This window comes from Anguilla anguilla, chromosome 3 (assembly GCF_013347855.1).
Source record: "Anguilla anguilla isolate fAngAng1 chromosome 3, fAngAng1.pri, whole genome shotgun sequence".
Classification (NCBI taxonomy): Eukaryota; Metazoa; Chordata; class Actinopteri; order Anguilliformes; family Anguillidae; genus Anguilla; species Anguilla anguilla.
This window is the reverse complement of record NC_049203.1, coordinates 45446893-45469953: the sequence shown is the minus strand read 5'-3', so window position 1 is coordinate 45469953 and position 23061 is coordinate 45446893. Positions and strand designations below refer to the sequence as shown.

Here is a 23061-nt window from a genome sequence, read left to right as displayed (position 1 = left end):
ACCTGAAAGAGTCTGCAGAGTTCCGAAAAAGGGTCTTGTGGACTGATGAGACCAAGATTCACCCAAACATTATGGAGTTCACTGTAGTTTTACAAAATAATTTCACCCCTTTATCCCATGCACCTCCTATCATGCTCTTTTTTCTGACAGATTTTGAGTTTAGTGTGTTCTGGAAAAAGGTCTTGTGATGAGACCAAGAATGACATTCACTACAGTCTGTAGAGTTTACAGAGAATGGTATGATATACAAACAACAACAACAACAACAAAAAACATCCAGGAAGTGTGAGTTCTGTGGTTGAAAACACCATGCTAATGAGCAAGGTCTGAGGAGACTGGGCAGACTTGTTCAAGCTAACATAAAGACCACAGATGCTCAAATAACCGCTGTATGAGTGGCGTGCAGAAGGGCATTTCTGAATGCATAGTACAGCAAACATTGAAGCAGGAAGGCTACAGAAGCAGAAGACCACACTGGATTCCACTCCTGTCAGCAAAGAACAGGAAGATGAGGCTACAGTGGACACCTGATCACCAAAACTGGACAATTTAAGATTGGAAAAATATTGCCTGGTGTGAAACATCTTGATTTTTGCAGTTTCTGCTGCAGCAGAGGCGTCACTAGGGGGGTGCGGGGGGTGCGGACCGCACCGGGTGACACCATCGGGGGGGTGACACCGAAATGACTGGCAAGGATTTTTTTGTGTGCTGTGTTTTGTGTAGCAACTAGTTGAAACAGCTAATTTCTCCGATCCAGTTTACTGCCGGTTAATGTGACGAGAAGCGCTTTGTCGCTTGAATGCATTCCTTGCGCCCACACCCGCCAGCACCCCCCCGGTCGACAACATCGCGTGACACCAACCGTCGACCGCACCGGGTGTGACCAGCCCTAGTGATGCCACTGTGCTGCAGCATGCAGATGGTAGGGTCAGAATTGGGCATACACAGCATGAATTCCTAAATCCATCCCGCATTGATTGTAGTGGTGTATTGGTATGCACCACGTCATGAAGCACACATCATCTCAAACTGGTTCCATGAACATGGCAGTGATTTCAGTTTACTCCAATGGCCTGTACAGTCCGCAGATCTCAATCCAATAGAGCAGCTTTGGGATGAGGAGGAACAGGAAGCTCTCAGTATGAATGAGTGTCCAAAAAATGCAGGAACTTTGTGATGCTATCAAAGTCAGCATGTACCAAAATTTGTAAGGAATGCTTCCTTGTTGAATCCATGCCATTAATAATTATAAAATGGCAGATGAGTGCATATATATATATATATATATATATATATATATATATATATATTTGTTATATTTTGTACTTGTTACTCAATTCAAATATGTTATTTATCATCATGGTTAAGTTTCAGCCAGTAAATAATGCGTTGTCCAGTGATGTTATCAGCATTGCCTAACAATTTCCATTTGGAATAACTTCTACGTCCATCAGCAAACTTGGATGCTTTTAGAGATTGCCTAGTTTCCCCTGTTTTAAGAGGAATTCTGTTTACATTACATTTGTTTGGCAGATGCTTTTATCCAAATGACACTGCTATCATTTAGCTCTGCTGGATAACAGTTGCAAACATTTTCTGTGGTAGATTTTGTTTGCTTTTTTAAAGATTTGTGATGGATTTACTCATGTGTGAAAATTCACTAATTCTCCCAGATGATCAAAACTTAAACCGAGAGTATATTTGTTACACTTGTAAGTTCCAAATGTGGTATTATATTTGTATAATGAAAGCAATAGAATTGCATTTCTGTATATTATTTCATTTGGATTGGAAAAGGCATTTATGTTCTTTAAGTATCTTGTTTTCCCCATGTGTGGTTAAAGGATTAAAAAGAAAGTAATTAAACATCTTATTAATTAGCCTGAATAAAAAATGTGAATAAAACGTGATAAATTGTTAATAGAGGTGTGCAGGAAAACTGTCTTTCCAAGCCCAAATTGGCAACACTGATCTCCACAGGGCTAGAGATTTCACAGTGTGAAACTGAAAGGTCATGAATTTCCTGATTAAATCTTGCATTTTATACATAGATGTAAACTGACAAGATCACGAAAGTAGACGGCAAAGTGTTATAATCAATTTCTCCTAATGTCAGTGGCTTTTTTAAGGACGTTGTCATCCATTTCTGCTGTGGAGCCATTGCTGATGTCTATGTGCGAGGTCATTACCCTAATGACTGTGGGCAGATTAGTGAATGCTTTAACTGCATACCTCTGCCTTTTCAGTGAGGTAGATAGGGGCATTAGGAGAGTTAGGTTATCATTAGGGTGCCATAAGTATGTTCTGCCCCATTCCAACCCAACATGGACAAGGAATGTACGCCTTTGTTTAAGTTGTGGTTATTTCTTCCACTGCTTACACATGCAAGCCCTTGACAAAATTGACCAAACTTAGTATAACTGGGAAAACTAGATGGCCTGCATGCTCATTGTGACAAGCTAAAGGAGACCTGGAGGTAGCTTAAGGGTTCTGCAAAATTACAGCACATCGAACAGATTTGCTTTCCTTAAACATCCGAGCACATAATCAAAGCCTGGGGTTACTGGAAAATGGCTGGACTCTCAGAAAATAAGTCTGAGAATCTACAATTCATTTCATAACCATATTGTCTTTTTCATTTCATTATCAGGGACAGGACAAACAGAATGCCTCGTTTAAATTCTTGTCTGCTTTTCATTTTCCTTAACTTGATAAAAATTTGTTGCTTTTACATTTCAGGTTTTATAGATGGGTGTAACATATTCTTTTTTTAACAACCAAAGACTTATCTCTAGGGATACTCAGATGCACTCACATCACAAGCAGAACAGATTTAATCCATTAACCATGCATTACTGTTGAGGCTATTAGTGACCTATTGACATAGCCTTGCGGCTGTTGTTTTTCTCCTTTTCCTGTGGTAGCATCAGCCAAGAAAGGGCATTTCATAGCTTGCCAGCATAAAAGCCTTTTAGGAGAATGCTGCTAGATAATGGGTATTAAATTCCAAAAAGCTGGAAGTGGTATACCAAGGTGTTTCATTTGCAACTACCTGATATAATTATATTTTAAATCCACACATAAAAAGTAACATGTTTTCTTTCACTGTGTTAAATTACACAGCAAAAATATAATTAAAAAAAACTTTGGGAAAAAAAAATTCTGGGAAAACTGTCTGATTAAAAAATGTCTTTTCCTTTCTCAGGGAAAATGCTGACTTCTATGACAATAGTGTTTCTCAAGGTCAGTCAGCTTAATAAAATTTTGTTTGGTAGCTTTGGCTCAGCCTTACACTCACATTGATATTCATTTAAAATAATAAATTATGACAGGAATTTTGGTGAATATGACCTCTGTACCCTACTTCTTCCTTTAAGTTAGTGTCTGTGGTTTACTTTGAGGTGGTCGTATGGTTGTCATTTATTCGGTACTGTACATTTTTTTAAAGGTGTGAAAGGAAGTGGCTGATTTTGTTGTTGGAAAAGGCTGGACTTGCCTTTGAAAGCACCTTTCTGTCAAGTCTAGGAAAACACAGCCAAAATCTCTCGTCGTCTGTTTCCACATGAGAAAGATCACCATTCTCTTAGTTCAAAAGGATCATGGAAATACCCTCCTGGCCAGTGTTATGCATTATTTGAACACTGAGCTTTGTAAAGACTGTTACATTTAGAATACTGAAGTTTTGGAAAAATCAATACTCTGGGCTTGGTTGTCACTATATCAGAATTTATGTTTTGAGAAATGGAAGTAGAGGACACTAAAAAGGAACACATGGCAGTTTTTCGTTGTTTTGTGAGAAGTTGTGCAACAGTCTGTGTGTCTTTCTGCCAGCTTCTTTTTCTGATGTTGTCACATAGCTAACTTATTTGTGTTCATTCATCTGATACATTTTCCTTTGACAGAGTACATTTTTCTTCTTTTGTGGGCTCATTTAAGCAGGCTTGAACTAACATATTTTACTCAGCAGAGTGATACAGTCCTCACTCATATTTAACCTTACCATCAGAGTGAAGTAGTCACCACAAAGTTTCTACAAGCACACTATGCTACATTCAAAGAAAATTCCAGAAGAGATGAGGAAAACATGCTGTTGAAGTATATTAGTCTGGAAAGGATTATAAAACCATTTCTTAGCCATTTCTGGACTCCACAGAACCACAGTGAGAGCCATTATCTCCAAATTGAGAACACTTGGAACAGTGGTGAATCTTCCCAGAACTGGCTGGCCTGCCAAAATTTCTCCAAGGGCGCGGCGACAACTTATCCAGGAAGTTACAAAAAATCCTAGAAGAATGTTGAAAGAACTGCAGCTAAGGTCAGTGTTCATGACTCTGTAATAAGAAAGATAATGTGCAAAAATGTGATTCATGGGACAGTAGCAAGGTCAGAAACATCAAGTAGTTGAAGTATAATTGGCTTATGCAGCAAGACCATGATCGAAAACACAAAAGCAAGTCTGAATGTCTGGAAAGAACAAATTAAAGTTTTGGAGTGGCCTAGTCAAAGTCCTGACTTGAATCCAATAAAGATGCTGTGACAAGAACTGAAACGAGCAGTTTATGCTTGAAATATTGCCTTAGATATTAATGATTGTAATATTAGTTATTCAGTCATTTATATTTAAAATTGCAGTAATAAGAAGAAGCAATTGGAAAATAAGAAAAAGATAAGAAACAAAATCACGTAAGTGTGGGTCTTTATTGTGTGGCTGTGTGAAGTTGTATCTAAATTCTGTGTCCAAATGAACTCAGAATATTCATGCTTGGAGGAATAAGAGCCTTTGGTCATTGTAATTATTTATATGGGAAACACTGAAAAGGTCCAAACTGTGCTCTATATCTATAAGGTGTGCCCTGCAAACTTGTTACTTGACCGATTGCATACCTGGAATCCTAGGAAGTTTTGATTTCTGCCACTAATTGCAGTTCTCATGTTGTGTGGGTAGTGTGATGGAGGTGGGTGTTTTTGGGCTTTTGAGCTAAAGGGAAGGTTGGTTAGACTCAGGAGGACAGGTCGCAATTGACAGGTTTCATTTAGTGTGTGCGTATTAAGCGGTGTTATCGGGCTAGCATGCTGCCTGCTAACTGCAGAGCTCATTATGCACACGGTGGGGTGGTGTGGCTTGGTGTACAACCCTGGTCCTGGAGTACCCCTGCGTATGCTGATTTTATTCCGACCTTAATTGTAATTCCTAAAGTATAAAGACTAATTTGTTGTTTTTAATGAGCACTTTAAATGTCCATTGAGGGGTGATTTACCATATTAATGCCCCATTATGTTAGAAATAGACACTCATGTCACACAGAATTAATATTACATATTCATTTAAAGACTTTTAATCAGTCAGATCAGTTCTCAGGCAGCTAATGCTTTCATTTTCTGTGATATTCTGTGAAAAAACAAGTCCTTTTGAGAGGTTACATTTTTTATGGATTGACTGATAGTACAACAGCTGAAGTGAAACCCTAAATGGCGAAAGTATGGACACCTGCTATTTTAAACAAAACCATTAAAGCAAATGGTCATGAGCCAAACCTGTATTGTGGTGAAATCAGTTTCAGAAAGAAATTACGGAACACATTTTCAGCATCCTTAATGAATCAAGTGATTTGTTGGAACACAAACCAGCGTACACAGTTGCACTCTAGGACCAGGGTTGAAAATCACTGCTCCAAGGGGGCTCATTCTTGGAATTACAGTCGTATCACAAAACAAAATCTGTCCCCGAATAATTCTGATTAATGATCCACCATAAAAAAAGAGTACTTTTGCCTCACAATGTGACCCAGATGAATACAGAATGTATGCTAAATTGCATATGAAATTATGAGAAGCCAACAGATGTCTTGGCCTGATTCGGCTCGAACACTTGAGCTGAAAGATGTGAATACTGCATATGTCTCTGATGAACTGAAAGTGCAAACACTTTCAAGCACTCTAAATAAACCGCTTCAGAGGAAAAACGTTCGATCAAGTCTCTGGCAGTCTCTTGATTTATTGCTTCTGCATGTCAGAAAATTGCAACCCATTTTTTATTTTATTTTCCCAATTTTCAAGGATGGAATTGTTGATATAGACAGCTTGTGAAAGTTCGATGTGAGTAATTGTGTCACTGCAAAAAAAAAAAGAAAAAACCTAGTTATTTGCTTGTTTATTTTAACTGGCTTTGTGTTTTGTGTCACTTTCTCTTGGCAGTCCTATTCATTCCCTGATATTTTTTTAGTGTGGTCTGACTGTAAAAGCCTATCTTAGCACACTGTGGTCGTTTTAGCTGTCAGTCCCACAGGAGGATGGTCACAGGGTAAGTACAGTAAATCAGATATGAACCACAGTTGTGTGGGAAACAGGACAGAGTGCAGTACTATTATTTTTCCATGACATTCCCATGGAAGGGGAGTGGGGTGTCTTTAACTCAGTATGGACTTGCAGGGTGAATGTATTGTTTGGGGACCTGGAATGGTCACGGAATGTAAATCTGCTTTCTTAAGAATAACTTACATGACTGTATGGTAACCTTAACTTTGGCCATGATTCAATCAGCATTGCTCTTAACTCTTAAACATTTATATTCACTTAAGAAAGTTGGTAAGCTCAACAAATCAAATTTATTAGTTGGATGTGTACTGTAACAAACACAAAATCTGTCATGTTGACAAAGTTGACAAATTAAAAATAAAAATCCTTTAAATTATTCTTTTTTCTTGATTTCTTGGGAAAGGGTAAGTTATGCAAAAATATACAACCAAAAACTTGCAAAAGATTTGAGTATAAATTTAAAAAAGATAAGATACTCCACTCCAATTCAGCGTAATTCTCATGATTAGTTTGCTTAATATCTCAGGTTCAACATCATTACACTTTTTAGACTATAGAGGACAATCACATTGGCTGTACTTAAACTAGCTAGAAATTTGTCAAAAACCTAAATGCAAATTGTTACCTTAATTAGAGTAGGGGCAGTGAATATTTCTTAGTGGCCAGATAACTTTAGCCAATGAAAGGGTATACCTTATAGTCTGTTAACTTTTTATTTTCCTACTCTCAGTAAAAAACCTTTTGAAATGAGCAATACTGTTGCAATAACTTGTGAGTTGTCAGTTGAAGGGTTGAAAATAAGGGATGGCGCAGATATCTTCATGCATAGAGAGAGAGAGAGAGAGAGAGAGAGAGAGAGAGAAAGAGAAGCCTCTGGAGAATAGCACATTATGGCAGAGGGGGGTCAATAAATCTGACATGATGTTGAAATGGGGGAGTTATTTAGTGGTTTTATCAGTGAAAAGGGCAAACGCAGCAGAAGGGAAAGCCATAACTCAGTGGAGGCAGTGTTCGAATTTATAGTTTGTGATCAACAGCTGGGATTTTACCCTGACACGTTCTCCCAAGGGGGAAATGCCACTCATCTGTAGTACACCCCCTGGGATTTCACATGCTTTTTTGTAAGTATACCCCCTTACTGCCATGGAGCTTAATGCTATTAAGGACAGTTGCATGGTTCTGGAGGATTCTGTGAAGACTGAGATGGATGGTGCCAAACTTTTTAAAACATGTTTCCTTAGCCAATGAAGTGGTTATGTTTTGATTGTTGGTGCCTACACGAGGAAAATGCTCACAATTTGGACATTATAACTAATAACAAAACATAAAAAAATATTAATGTTATTTCTGTATGACACTGCTATATGTTTTTTTTTTCCAAAGCACAGTCTGTCTTCATAATAGTACACTGTTGTCGGCGAAATGAAGATTAAGTGCAATATGTGTAATTTTCTGAACCCAGCTCTTTTAGCTACTAACACAATTGTTTAATGTCTGATACTGAATACAAGTGCATCAACAGTTCAGACAGCTCCCTTATCCAACATGTAAAATATATTTATTTGATTTCATTTTGTAATTATTACCAAATATATCAATTATCAATTATATCACCAAATTTGTTGATAGGCAGGGCAAAGTTTTGGATCAACCTTTACCAAAACCCACAAGAAGGAAGGTCTTACAGTAGGTAGAACTGTGTTGATCTACGGTCTGTATATGGTTATTGATTTTTAGAAGGTTTTCATGAAGGTTTTCAAATGAGTAGATTTTACTATACTCCCTGACCCATGTTGGACTCACATGCTCTGTTGCGTTAAATTAACAGTGAACATTTAGAAACAACAGAAACAGTTGTATTGATGGCTTCGTCCAGTTTTTCCTTTCCTGTTTGATCAACGGTTGTCTGTCCTGCTGACTATTGCATTTGGCCTCATTTAATAGCATCAGCCAATTGCTGATCTGAAAAATGACCTGCCTCAAGGTAATTTTATTTTGGGCCCTCTACCATACAGCTGCTAAATATCAGTGAGCTAATGACTCCAATTTCTGCATATTGCTTTTGTAAGCCATTATGAACATACTATTATATGGTCTGATTATCCCTCATTCCTAATACCCTTAATTGGAAAACTCATTCATTTTCAATTTTTTTTGTAACTAATCAGCCTACTTGTCAGCCCCACCCCCCCACCTCCCCTTCCCCTCTTACACACACACACACACACACACTGCTGGAAAAGAACTATGATTGTTAGTGTGATTTGATGCTGCTGCCATGGCTTACTAAGCCTTCACTTGTGAGTGTGTTTTGCAACACTCACTCGGTCACACAATGTCGCAGACCTGCTTCGGAGACAGAATGGTGCTGGCTCTAATTAAGAGACAGCCATCTGTGTAATTAAGACCTGGCACACATGCAGGGCCCTGGTGATCCCTGTGATTGCACCAGTCAACTCACAACATGTGCACGACTCATGCAGTCTATTAAAAACCAAATAAACTGTTCACTGGCTTTAAGACAATAACGAGTCATCATAATGAGCAAATTAAGGACTTATAAACACTAAGTTTAGGCTCCCTTGTTGGGACTTTTTATTAGGTTATGTCATCATGCTAGTCATCATAATGACTATGTACAATATAGGTTATGTCATCATGATACTATCATAATGCTATGTACATAGATTATGTCATCATCCAAGTCATCATGATAAGCAAATTAAAGAGTCATAAACACAAAGTTCAGGCTCCCTAGTCCTAGTTGGTGCCATTGTTTTTTTTTTTTTTTTTGTATGTAGTTATTTTACTATCAAACTGGCTATAGTATATATACGGGAAAAAAAAAATGTTGTACTATGTCCAGTTGTCTGGAGTGTCTATTTCTTTTTGCTTTTCTTTATATGGGGAGTCATTTGAACCAAATATTGAGACATGCAAGCCTCAGAATATCAATAAGTAGACAGTCATGTCCAGAAAAGGTCAGGTGTAAGTAAAAGTTATTTTTATTTTAGCTTGGAAGCCAAGGGAATTGGCATCACTATACTGCTGTGGAACAAAAGCCATGCAGATGTTTGCTGGGTGAGGTGTCACCAAAGTAGTGTTTCCAGATGTCAAAATTCAATGCATTACACTGTCTTTAGAGTGTTCCACACATTAGAATGAAAAGTATTCAATGTACATACATAGCACTCATAAAAAGTATTGTACAAATTTCACAGTACAATCTTCCATGCTTCTGTAACAAGATGTTTTCCCACTGAAGGCAAATGGTATTAATGTTGCAAAAAGTTAAAAGAAAATACTGCTTACATAGAGTAAAATGTAATGGCATTTTATATGGTTGCATTGGTTGAGAAAGGATCAGTAATGTATAAACTGTAACTCACAGTTTATATTTGTGTAGTGAAGGTTCATATGTTTATATCTAGAAAATTCTTCTGCTCTCAGGGAGAAATTTTATTGGGTGCCCTTTCACCCATATTATTTATTTTACTCTCTTAACTTGTACTTTTGACATGATAACTCAGGTTGGGATATCAGTTTAATGGCTGGATGGATGGATGGATATCAGGCAGATATGGATATCAGGCAATATTGTTTCACACAAAGTTGGCAATGTGCTGAACAGCTTGCCAGGTCATGTTGTAGATGTAGAGACCCTACAGTGGTCAAGTCCTGCCTTGACACAGTGCTGGATACTCTCAAGGTTGTAGGTAAATTAAACCAAGATTGGCTGGATAGCCCATTCTCATTATTTGTTGTTTTGTTTTTTCGTCCTATTTTAAAAGTAAGTCATGAATGCTTTAATGTAGATAATCTGCTTTTTAACCAATGTTTGTCTGCTCTGTAACTGTGTACAGAAAAAGATAGAAGAGAGAGAGAGAAAATTGCAGCGCTGGTACCAGATGGTATCAGGAAATGCTGATGTATGTGAAAAGGAATCCATGGCACTGCCAAATGAAACCCCTCGAGCCCATGAGTGGTAGTTTCCCGGTAACCTTGTGTGTCCGTTACACAATCCTTTTTTTCCTGCCCACTATCCAAATTGAAAGTCCCTTTCAATAATGTCTTCCAACATCATATTCACTTCAGTGGCTTTAGATGTCATTTCAAAGTAGAGCAAAGCCCTCTCCTTGTAGATGCTGTGGAAGTGGTGTCTAGAGGCCATATTTACTGACAATTTGCGGGCCTTTTATAGATGCTAACGAGACAAATAGCATTTGTCCTTATTCATTAAGGTGTTGCACCAAGGTTTTTGCTGGTAAAATGAGAGAAAAGCTGCAGCCATAAATGTACGTGTTTGGGTTAATATATATTACATTGGATCCATTCTGATATTGTACTGTAAAAATATGGGAGGAGAGAATGGAAATTTATTCAAACCACCTGCTAAAGCTGATTTATCATGGCTGGTGGGTGTTACGGAAAAGGTAATTGCATCTTTTATTTAACATCTGGGAAAAGCAGGTGTTAACTTCTTTCTGGCACAAGATCGGCATGGCCATTCGTAGGAGGAGACATCATCAGCATGGCAGAGTGCATTTGCAAAAAGAGTCTTTCTAAATCAAGTGTTACTTTTTTGAGGATAATTTGAGAATAGCCTACAGGCTCTCCAGTCATGCCATCCTCCATTTGTTGGTGCTAGGATGAGCTTGGAGATGATCTGGAACCAACAATGCAACAAAGCCATGCCATCCCTGCAGTGTCAAAAGTCCTTTCCACACTGCATTTCCTGGCTTCTGGTTCGTTCCAGCGCACAGTAGCGACATTAGCTGGCATTTCGCAGGCCGCGTTGCACTGTTGTTGGCTCTGAAACGCATGCCATGTTACATCACATTTCTGAACAATCGAGAGGCCCTTCTGGAAACCAAATGGGGATTTTATACCATTGCTAATTTCCCAAATGTGCTAGGTGCAATTGACAGCACACATGTTCAACTGACACCCCCATCTGCAAATGAGCATGTGTACAGAGACAGAAAGCACACACATTGTGTCAATGTCCAGGTTGTGTGTGACTACTGGAACATCATCATAAATGGAATTTCAAAATACCGGGGTGCACACATAACTTCTTCATTTTTAGGAACAGTCGCCCGTTCAAGATGATGAGAGGGGGTGATTATGGATATGGTTGTTTATTGGGTACAGAATTAAACAACTTGAAATATTACAACTGTTCAATTTTTCTGGTTGAGACGTGCTAATATTCTCTCTGCACATTTAAGAGATGGCAGTGCCTATCCATTGCACCATGGATCCTGACACCTGTCCAAAACCAGACTTCACCAGAAATGGAGCAGTACAAGAATCTTTCTCTCCTGCCATGTGCAAGATGCACCTTAAACACCAGCAGTGCATTTAAATGAACTCGCTGCAGCTGTGCTCATTCACGTAACCAGTATTAGTACATACCCCGTTAAATTTAAAACGTGTGGTGGTGCCAAATTTTGCGACCCTGCCGGTAATTCATGGAATGTTTAGTAAATATGACCGTTGATGTGCTAGACAGGCATGCTAGGCAGGCAAGCTGAATGCACTCTCTTTAACAGAGCACTTTGCTCTGGCCTTGACTATGAAGTGTTAATACCTTTCTCTCTGTCTTTGTCTCTTTCTCTCTCTTCGTCTCACTCTCTTCTCCCTTAGTGTCTTGAGCCATGCAAGTCATCCTGGGACCTGAAGGAAAACCAGTGCAGGAACTTGTGTGAGGTATGGTCTCATATGTGGTCCAGGTGGATGATCCAGCAGTTAGTCTAGTTCAGGGGCACACGTGCACAGTGGGGGTCGATCTATTTAGGAAATTTCATGCCACCCTCTGCTCATACAATAGTCACAAGCTATATCTGCGGACCGCACATGTATCCTTGTGAAAATACTTTGCTGTGGTTCAATGCAGGAGTGGCCACTTAAAAAAAAATAAGTCAGAGTTATTGACACAAAGGCCAACATGCACAATGAGCCAGCCCTCCTGGACTGGAGTAGTGCCACTTTGGCCTAGTTAGTTTACATTATTTAGCTTTATTTATCCGTTTCAACTTTTGTTTTTTCTTCTTTTCACCTCTCTCCAGTCCCTGTTCCCCAAGAAGCATTATGAGTGTGTGACGAGCTGTGAGTTCCGGAGGTCTGTGGAGACACTGAAGCAGGGAGAGTGCCCCGCCCCCAGGAAGGCCAGCGGGTTCGCGGCGGCATGCGTGGAGAGCTGCGATGCCGATGGAGAGTGCTCATCTGTCAGGAAGTGCTGCTCCAATGGCTGTGGGCACACCTGCCAACTGCCCAAGAACCTCTACAAAGGTATGGTTCCCTGTGGCCTTGCATGCCAGGCGTATAACCTCTCTGCTATAAGCCTGGAAAAAGTAGTACAGATCAGAGTGAAAAGCCTGCCCACTGCTCCACCAGTCACATCATCTCAGTGAAGGAGGGGCTGTAGGTCAAACCAGGAAAATGTCCACAAGCTGCCCTCTGGGAATCTGATCAATGTCTAAGCTGGAACAGCACTGCCATCACTGCAGTAAGTGCTGTTCCCAGACGGTCATTCCCTCTAGCATGCCTATAACTCGGTAGTATAAATGGATTGTATGTAAAAAATAAAAATAAAAAAAAGAACATTAAGCTGTGTAAGTTGCCCTAGGTCCCCACTCAGAGTATCAGCTAAAAATAAATCTACCTTAGGCTCAACTGCATCCAGAATACAAAGCTTATAGTTAGGGTTCTCGGTACTTAGCTCACAGTGGTGTATTGTGGCACTGTGTCGTGTGGTTTGGAGGATTTCATCTCCTGCTTTGATCCCGTTGGTTACAGAATGAAAAAAATAGTCTGTACTTTAACTGAAACCCCCAGCAATAAGGTCATTTCAGTCTAAAGAAAAGCCTGGGTTGTGGGACAACTGAGAGCCACAGCCCTGTAGGAGACATGTAGATTTGGGTTGAACACTTAGTGCCCTGGGCAGAAAATAAATCTCTATTGGTAACAGGGTTGTAGAGTACATTTTTTAAATTTGCATGTTTACGCTTTGATTAATTTCCTTCCCTGCGCCTTTATGTTATTTATACACAGCATGCTTTGATCTATCAATGCATTAGTACATATTTTTTAGATTAAAGTGGGGTGGGGGTGAGGGGGTTAGCTGACTCATGTTTGAATCATGTGGATTGGCAGGATCATAGCATGCTTTAAGGCATTGCAATGCATCTTAATTACCAACTCTTCACTTTTTTAACAGTTCCATGAAGTTTGTTCTGGCCATAACTCAGTAATTCTGCAGTCTCTCTCATAGCCAGTGGAACTCTCCATTGCAGTCCTTACATGATACAACAGCTGCATTACCAGTGGCCGAATACATATGAGCAACACCACGATCCTATGGAAATAACAATGCATTACGGCAGTGATGCAACTGCTAAATTAATGGCACTTTTTTGTAGTCAAGGTGCGATTGGTAAACTCGGTAGTACTTGGTAGTTCTAGCTCCCAATGGTGGCCAGTTAAGGCGTGTTTATGACTTTATGACTAGAGAATATATTGCACCTGTGGCTCAGTTGTAAAAGACTGTAAAAAGGCAATGGAAGAATAAATTACCTGTGAGAGTGGTGTTGGTTTGGCTTCAGTATTACCTAATATCAGCCATTTCTTTTCCTTTACGCCAGTGCATGGAATCCCCAGTGAGCTGGCAGTTTCATCACGTCAGATACACATGCACATTTATGAGATCTAAGAAAAGCCTCTGGTGTTTGGGTTGTTTTTTGTGTGTGTATTTTCATTTCAGCTAGATATAAGCCTAAAATAATGTTTTATTGATTTGTATTTTAGCATTACAGAAACCTTTTGAATTTAGCAGACTATTTAACCATCAAAATACACGTTCTCCAGCCTAATTATGTTACATGGATGCACATGCAGCCAACAGGTCCATGCTCAGGTCGGTTGTGATGTTGTTGTTACATTACCACTATTATAATTATATGGTTGTTATAAATAAGCTTGGTGGCTATGTGTCCTATTGGCTGACATAGCAAACATGTACTATGGCTCAACATTTTCCATTGTTGCAATTTAATTTTCATTCCCCATTCATTCTCTATGGGATTTTTCCCAAAAAAAATTGTAAATATTTGTAGAACTATTTGGAATTTTAAAAAGATTTGAACAAGCACGCTGCTTTGAACCAAGCTGAATATTATGTTGGAATGGCATGTTTAGCTTAAACGCTGTAGGAGGAGTAGCATAAAAATGCACATTTTCAGCTTCAGTCCAAATTTCAGCAAGGCTGTACCTAGCTTGGTGGTCAATAAACATACTAATTTCATGTGGATCGGCAATTGCTAATATTGCTCACATGCCCACTGAATACTGGCTGTTGGCCGTATTTATTTTCAGATAGGACTTTATGATTGTACATCCAATGGGGGACTGACACAGAGGTCAGTTACCTTGGAAAGTTTCAACTTGAGTGGTCAAGCAATTGAGGAGTTAGAAGCATTTTGACAAAATCTACTTTTGCAAACTAGTCCAAGGGCATTAGGCTGCCTGTCACAAAATTATGCAATGGTTACCTGATACAGCATGATATTATTCCCTATTGTGCCATCTTTATCAAATTTGGTGAATATTGGGTCAACTTTGTAGAAAAAGAAGCAAAAGATGTTTTTGGAAAAATTAAAAATGGTGGAAAATCAATCTGTGTATTAGCTATAGCACCCCTACTGGTTGAATGATCCCACATTTTACATGGTAGTATCAAGTTAAAACATCAACATTCACCAAGTTTGATGATGATCGATTACTAAGCTTGGCAAATGGCTGCTGATACCTGATTGGCTGATGTTGCTCAATTTTTTAAGATATCTTTTCAGCATTGGACCCACTGTTTGGAATGTGCATAGAGATGAATGATACCAAATCTCAACCAGGTTCATCACATGGTTGAAGAGTTATAGGCTTTTAAATCTATTTAATTGTTACAGCGCCAGCTATTGGCTGAGAGCTGCCAAAACTCATGTGTGTCCTCTGGAACAAGTACTGCAATTGGATACCAGATTTGGTGGGGATTGGACTGTTTTAGTAAAAATGTCCACACCCATAACAGTTGATTGACAAATAGTTATGGGAAAACAGTTTGCATCGTCAATAAAAAGTGATAACCTTTTAAGGGTTTCACTAGGCATGGTCTGTGTCAAATTTGATGAAGATTGGATGAAAAAGAAGCTTTTTTAAAAAAATTTAAATTGCAGAAAATATTGGCATACACATATTAAACTGAGAATATACATTTTGTTCAGCATCAAGGGAACAAAGCATTTCGATTCTAGACCGCATGGTTCAGGAGTTATGGGCCAAAAATGGTTGCATTACAGTGTCACCATCAGGTCAATAGACGTCGTTGTCATAACCAGAGTACTGGGTGGGGGAGTATACCTGCTCATAGTTTCATAGCTCTACAATTTACAGTTTTTACTGCCCATTGTGTTTTAGGGAATAATAATAATAATAATAATAATAATAATAATAATAATAATAATGAAAAAAACAGAACAAAAACTATTGTAATAATAAGTATGCAAGAGATCAGGCAGTGGGTTGCTAAAGCAACCACACTAATAAAATCAAACAGTTGGCAAACAAAAGCAAAGTTAGCAGGTCACTGAAAAAGATGTATGTTTGGAAAGCAGATGTAGAAAAAATCAGTCCTAATGAGATTCTGATTACAGTCGGTTTAATTATTGGTTCAATTAAAGTAAGATTTATGGATACAAACAAGAGTAGCCTATTTAGAAATAAGGCAACAGTAATGCAAGTGACAAAAAAAAAAAAAAAATTCCAATGAAAGGATTTAAATGATTTCATTTGGTTTAAGTTACTGTACAAACAACCTATGCTTTTATGCTTTTTCTATGCTTTTATATCTTGGAGGTTCAACTGTACACACATATATTTATTCAACAAATGCATATCTTACACAATTTTACACAATGTTTAAAGATAATCTCTCTCACACCATCCAGCACCAGTCTTGTGCAATTTCTCGTCTGCTCCATAAGCTGAACATTTATTTGCTCATTGAGTTAAGCCACCAAAAGTGTGCAATGCACCAGGATTAGAGTTTCAAAAATTGGTTTCCAAAAAACTACATTGAAAAGCTCAGATAGATTTCTTTCGTATATCAGTATCCATATTGAAGTTATTTGCGTACACCAGGATATGTGCAAGTTTTATGTCAGCAGCCCAGGCGAAGGACAGATAGAAATGTGATACTGCAAACATGCCAATGTTCTGTACTCAGTGATTATTGGGTGATAGAAATTGACAGTGTGATTTATGGACTGAGATAATATATATATATATAAATATAAGTATGAACAAACTGAAGCTACAGCTGTGTGCAATGAAGCACAAGGGCTGAAATGGCGACAGTATGCATCATGATAAAATTGTTTGACTTGTGCTTCCAGGAGTTCCTTTCAAACCCAGAAAGGAGCTGAGCTTTACTGAGCTCCAGTCCAGCCACCTGGAGATCCGCTGGTCCTCAAAGTTCAACATCTCAGCAGAGCCTGTTCTGTATGTGGTGCAGCAGAGGTGGAACTATGGCCTCCAGCCCAGTGAAGACCATGCCACAGACTGGCAGACTGTGGCACAGGTACATTATTTACATATGTAATTTAGGAATTTACTACCTTGCTTTTAGCTGAAACAACTTAAAGATGGCAGCTAGAAAACCACCAACAGAGCTAGAGATAAATAAAAAGCTAAAATATGTCACTGCCCTCATAAATATGCATGCCAAAATACCTGCATAACTAAGTGAGAAATGATTTTATTTTTTTATTTGAAATAAGAAATGAATATGAATATATGTAATATGAATTGATGTAATTAATTTTTTTCTTAATTATCCCCTTGTCCCTCCTAGACTACAGAGGAGCAGGTTCAGTTGGCAGACATCCGGGCCAACAGGTGTCACCAGTTCCGTGTGGCTGCTGTTAACGTTCATGGGACCAGAGGCTTCACAGCCCCCAGCAAGCATTTCTGTTCCTCCAAAGGTCTGTTGGCCATTGTTCCCCCCCATTGTTCATCTATGGTGTCATTTCAAAATGCTAAAACCAACCAGCATAGGTGGTGAGAAACATAGGCTGCACTGAGTGAAATGACCCGGGAGTATCTAAGTGGCAGCCATGATAAGAGCTGTTCGAATTCTCTAAATGGTAAGGAAAGGTGTCTCAATGCTTCCTATCTTATCTCCTTTAGCATAGGACACACTGGACCGTCCTTTACGAAAGGAAAGGAGATAATGCCGTCCCACAATTCCTTACGGCAGCAACATTTAAAGCGAAGCACCATTCGGCCTTTCACGAAAACAATCAATCAACATGACTGAGTTGTGTCGTGGTTCTTAAGCTATTATATGCATCGACTTATTAACCATAACACAGAAGTCTGTCTTTCAAGAAAAAGTTATATGAGACGTTTTTAGCCAGATTATGTTTCTAATTCAACATGTTTGAAACTTATGAATGATGATATGTACAGTAGTAAATTTGTAGGCCTACCCTATGCCTTTCTTGCATTAAATTTAATGAATTATTTTCATACAATCATACTAATTGGGATTCATGTCGATAAATATGAGTGGACAGGAGAGTGAGCGTGAGCAACCATTCTCAATGTGACAACCATTTCATTTCACTTTTGTGACCAGTAGCCTATATTCCTTTTTTATTTCAATTCCAACCTTAGTAATGAAGTAATATTTTTCACCGGGTTGTCCACGTTTATATAGCCTGCATGAAACAACACGGTAAGAACGCACGGGGAAAAGTATCTAAGATGCGCTTAGATCTTCGGAACATTGTAGTTTTACCAAGGCAGACGCACGTCAATAACATCCGCTGTCGCATAATTACGTAGCCTAGTGTACGTGGAGTCGGATTCTCTTATCACCGCGGTTGTCCTTTTGAATTCTCCTTCACGTCTTTCCTTAACCTCATGACGTTTTCCATTGAGGTCAAGGAACAGTGGTTAGGAAAAGACATAGGATGTAATTTTTTTGACTATTCGCACACAGCCATAGGTCGCAAAAATATCACTTTTCACTTTTTTTTTCTTTATTTCACTGACAATAAACTAAGTCATTTGAAAAATGAACAATAACAACATGCATATTTTAGATTACAGGGTTTGATTTATGGGATGGCAGTCATCTGAAAAATTAATTATAAAGTTTTCCAAAGCTTTGTCTTAACCATGTGCATGTAACCTTTTCCTATAACTTACATCATGTTACAAAATATATTCTAACACAAAATTTAGTTCAGTAAAATCAGTTTAATCATCACAAAGAATTAACTTTTAGTTCTGGGCTTTAAGTCAGATAAAGCCTACCATAGAAGCATTTGTACTGTCTCATGACCACTGAACTGCAGAATCTTCATAAATATGAGTATCCAATCTTGCAGTCATCAGTCCTGCATCCAGGGTGACATCGGTTAATGCAAGTTTTCTCCACTAACCTTTGAGAAAACCACGAAGAACGTTGCATTCGTGTTCCCCTCATGTCTTTGTTTACTTGTGCACATCACGCATGTACACAGTACGCAAAAATAGGCTTTATCAAACTGTGATTGTCTTGCAGTGTTTTAGATCCTGTTCTTGGAAGGACAGTCAGTCATGCGATACAGATGCGGAGAGAGTGTTGAGAAATAAAAAAATAAAAGTACTGGTAACGTGGCTTATGAGTGCCTTTAATAATCATCAAAAGAAATATGAGGAGAAATCTATGGTAGTGCTGTTTGCCGTTGTGTTCTTAGTAACCTTTCTTATGCATCAGAAAACTGATCAGAATTAACTGTGTACTCATACACACTCACTTCAGATCTTTTTGACAAGCTGCAGAAAGTTTAATTCATACCAGAAGAGCAGAAAATGAATCTAAATCCAAGGGGAACATATGTGGAGCATTTCTGTTTTGCATTTCAACTACAACTTAATGCGGTTTCACAAGTTTCTCTAAAACTAAGGATTTTCTGGCATTACAGGAATGTGTAATGCAATATGTTTCAATACTTTGGAATATTTTAGTCCTGAAATGCATGTTAACCTTCAAGAATGGTTGGAAAAATTTGATGTGTTGACATTGGATCTTTGCCTCAGAAGAGCTTAGGCTCTTCTGCATTCTGAATTGTATGGCAATTTTCTGTTACAGTAGCAGAATGCATTGGTTATGTGCTCTGCCATTTGTCCTGGAGCTCTCCAAGATACCATATTTCTATGAATCAGTCCAAACTGGGCTTTGTCTGAAATCTTCAGTTCAATTCCATTTCTATGAGAACAGAGAACCGGTGTGTCATTTTCATAAGATTAATTACTTCACAGTTGTATGAAATTAGGATAAAACGTGACATATATGCATGCAAACTGTATGTCCATGTGTTTGTGCATGTGTGTATACATGCATGCCAAAAGTTACCATTGGATCAAAACAACATATTTTAAATGCAACATCAAGGTTTGAATTTGTTTACCAAATTCCTATCTGCTCACACTGTATTTGCTAACAACTTAAAAAAAAATATTCTTCCTACTACTGTGCGTTCATTGGTTGCTTTCTCACAGCGTGGGTCGACTGTTCAAAGTTAAAGCTGTTTTTTTACATATGAAAAATATAAAAAATAATATAAATGGATAGATAAATGAATGTGGATCATCCACCCGTCTCCTAACTCAGCTCAGCTCACTGGCATTAAGTGACTGATGAGACAGTAACTGAGTGACCACATTCTGGTTATTTTCCTGGCAAATGAGTGGTTTAATTTTGGGCAAAGTATGTGAAGCATACATCAGTCATCAGTCTTTCGGCTGTAAATGTTATTCGGGCCCCTGACATGATGAACACAGTTCAGATGTCTTTTTGGTGGAAAGCACATTCAGATGACTGTGGGCTGACTCATCGTTCATTATCATCCGAGAGTCTGTACATACAAACAATTTAGTGCTATAGTGTTTATTCACAATAAATTTGAATAAATGTAATTGTTTATATCATGCATGGCACTGCTGTCTTTCCCTGCTGAAAATTCTACTTCAAGCTGTTCTTGTTTTCTCGTTAACCAGCTGCTCACCAGCTGAGCATCCTATAGTCAGCTAGTTCTCTAGTTTGGCCACCTGCTTACTCTACCTGCTTAACCAATTTTAACCAGCTTTGACCAGTCATAGACCAGACTGTGACCAGCAACAGACCAGCTATGACCACACAGCTTAAACCATCTTAGAATCTCAACTGGTCTTAGCTGAGTCTTTTAGCTGGGGTGATTGCAGCAGTCTCAGGTTGCATGCTCCATAGGAAATAGTTTCAATCAAAAAAAAATGTTAAATGTAAGATGTTGAACAATAATTGGGTAATATAGATACATACAGCATGTCCATAATGTCCAAGCCACTTTGGAGTTAGTTGAAGTGCATTTTCTTGCTTTAGACAATAAACCCCAGCATTCCCCTTTAAATTAATTGTAAAGTTAGCAGGTTGTCAAAAACTTCAGTAAATATATAAAATATCATCACACACACACACACACATACAATTGTCTAGGCCAATAAAAAAAAAAAAATATATATATATATATATATTGAGAAAACCCAGAAAGTTAACTGTCCCTCAAGCTCAATATTCCCATTACTGAGGCTCTGATACTCCTTGACAGAGAGTTGGCCTGACGCAGTCAGTTAGGAAATCAGTGCATGTAGCAGCCAGCAGAAATTCATGGCCTCCCCCATCTGTTTGTGTCCTGCTTGGAAGGCAGGCTATTCTCACCACAACATTTAAGATGCACAGTGCATGAAGGAGAGAGAAAATCTGTTGACACAGGAAAGCCTAAGAGGCACTCTGGGTTCTGTGGCTGGATACAGAAGGCCTTTTTTCCCTTTTTTTTTCCTGCAACCACCGTCAGACACTGAGCACAGCTCTGTTTCAGTTTTTCAAAATACACTTTGATCCATGTACACCCTAGAGCCATTCCTGTTGTGACACAATCCAAATATATTTAAAGCTTCATGATTCCCCAAGTCCAACTCCTGGTTACTTTAGAGCTCTCAGTAGCTAGCTTTCTGGTAATTGTAGTTCTAAGCCCAGTTCAGATCAAAGATACAATGTGATGGTCAAGATTATAATGTTTTAGCAGAAAACTGGAATGTTTTATAATGTCTTCCGCTGGCATCTGAGATGCTGGAGTTTTAGAACATCCAAGGAATTTGGGCTGAAACACACTGGGTTCGATGAAGGTGAAACAGAGCTTGTTAAATAGAAAATGCAAATGTTTATGGCAATGTCCTAGCCAGTAAAGACTGCTACCTAACAGTGGGTGGTTGGGAGGTCTCATCTCAATTCACATAGAAAATGGCTCAGTTTGTGTGATTGATGGCTTGCAAGCACCTTACATGTGCTAGAGCACCTTTTAGTGATTTGTTTGCATTCTCACAAAGCTTTGGTGGTTATTCAAGTTTGCATCTGGCATTCTTACAACCCTTGTAATCATCATACATTGGAACAACTGTCCAACCTTGTATAGGTCATTACAAAAGTAATTTATGTTGATATTAACCTTTTTTGTATTAGGTGGTTGACATCAGTAAAAGCAAACATTGTTATAGTCCATAGTCAGACTAGATGACACAATCAAACTCTTTCTGGTAACTTGTTTTTTCCTTGCTGTTTTACATGTTACTGTTCCACCTAGGGAGTTGTTCCTTGACGCCATCTTGTTTTTGTGGTGGTTTAAGCCAGGGTCCATTGAAAGCTTATTGTGACAAATGTTTAAAATGATTGATTTATAGATGATTAAATTATGAATAATGTCTAAAATACATTTTTCACATTAGTCATGTTTTATTTTCACAATTTTAGTATCTCCTATGCCATTTGTTCTGGTAGAAAAGTACTTTTTTTGTTCTCCTTTTTAAATTTTACAAATAGCAACACCATGCAGTTCTTTTACAGATTAATAATGTTTCAATGTACTCCCTTCCATGAAAAATGAATGACTTGTATGTAATATAGATGGTTTGTGTGACATTTATTTATATTGATGGACCCAACAGAGAGCGTGAATAATGCATTTTCATTTCACATTGCATGGAGCAGTTTGTAATATTTTTTCTCATCATTAGTATGCTGTACATGGGAGAGTCTTGGTACAAGATGAAATGATAGATCACAGTACTGACTTAATTCATCCCTGATGCTTGCAAGGTCATGCAGTTCTCGTCTGATATTTACTGTGGTATATACAAGAAATCTTATTTCTGCGGTTGGTGTCTCAACAGATCCCTCAGCGCCCCCTACTCCATCGAGCCTAAGGATCAGCAGCATGAGGGTCAGTACCGAGGGCACCGTTTCTGTCCGCCTCGACTGGAACGTTCTAGAAGACCCAGACGTTCCTGTGCACCATTTCAGAGTTTTCTGGACGGTCAGTGATAGGTCCATGGTGGCAGCCAAGAAGAAGAGGCGGAAGAACACCAAAGGGGTAATTACTTCTCTCCTTAGCTCATATGTTGGCAGGCAGTACATGCTCAGGCCATGAGAAAAGCTTCCTTGAGCTGAAATTCAACTCTTAAGCTGCAAGGCACAACCATGTAAATAAAAGCCACAGAACTGTCATGTTAAAGGCGATCTGTAAACCACTTATTGTCTTTGCTTTATTTGCATAAACACTTAATTCAATTGCTCAGCAAACAGCACGGGGCCATTAGATTGCTAAATTC

The 23061-nt window shown here is 38.6% G+C and overlaps 1 protein-coding gene across 2 annotated transcripts in view; it reads left to right on the top strand.

Moving 5' to 3' along the window:
• LOC118222677 (anosmin-1-like) overlaps positions 1-23061 on the top strand; it is a 51234-nt gene that overhangs the window by 15991 nt on the left and 12182 nt on the right. For both annotated transcript variants that reach the window (XM_035408444.1, XM_035408443.1), the window contains exons 3-7: positions 11965-12027; positions 12387-12609; positions 16764-16948; positions 17222-17351; positions 22624-22823. In XM_035408444.1, coding sequence (XP_035264335.1) covers positions 11965-12027; positions 12387-12609; positions 16764-16948; positions 17222-17351; positions 22624-22823 — 801 coding nt within the window. The remainder of the gene's footprint in view (positions 1-11964; positions 12028-12386; positions 12610-16763; positions 16949-17221; positions 17352-22623; positions 22824-23061) is intronic.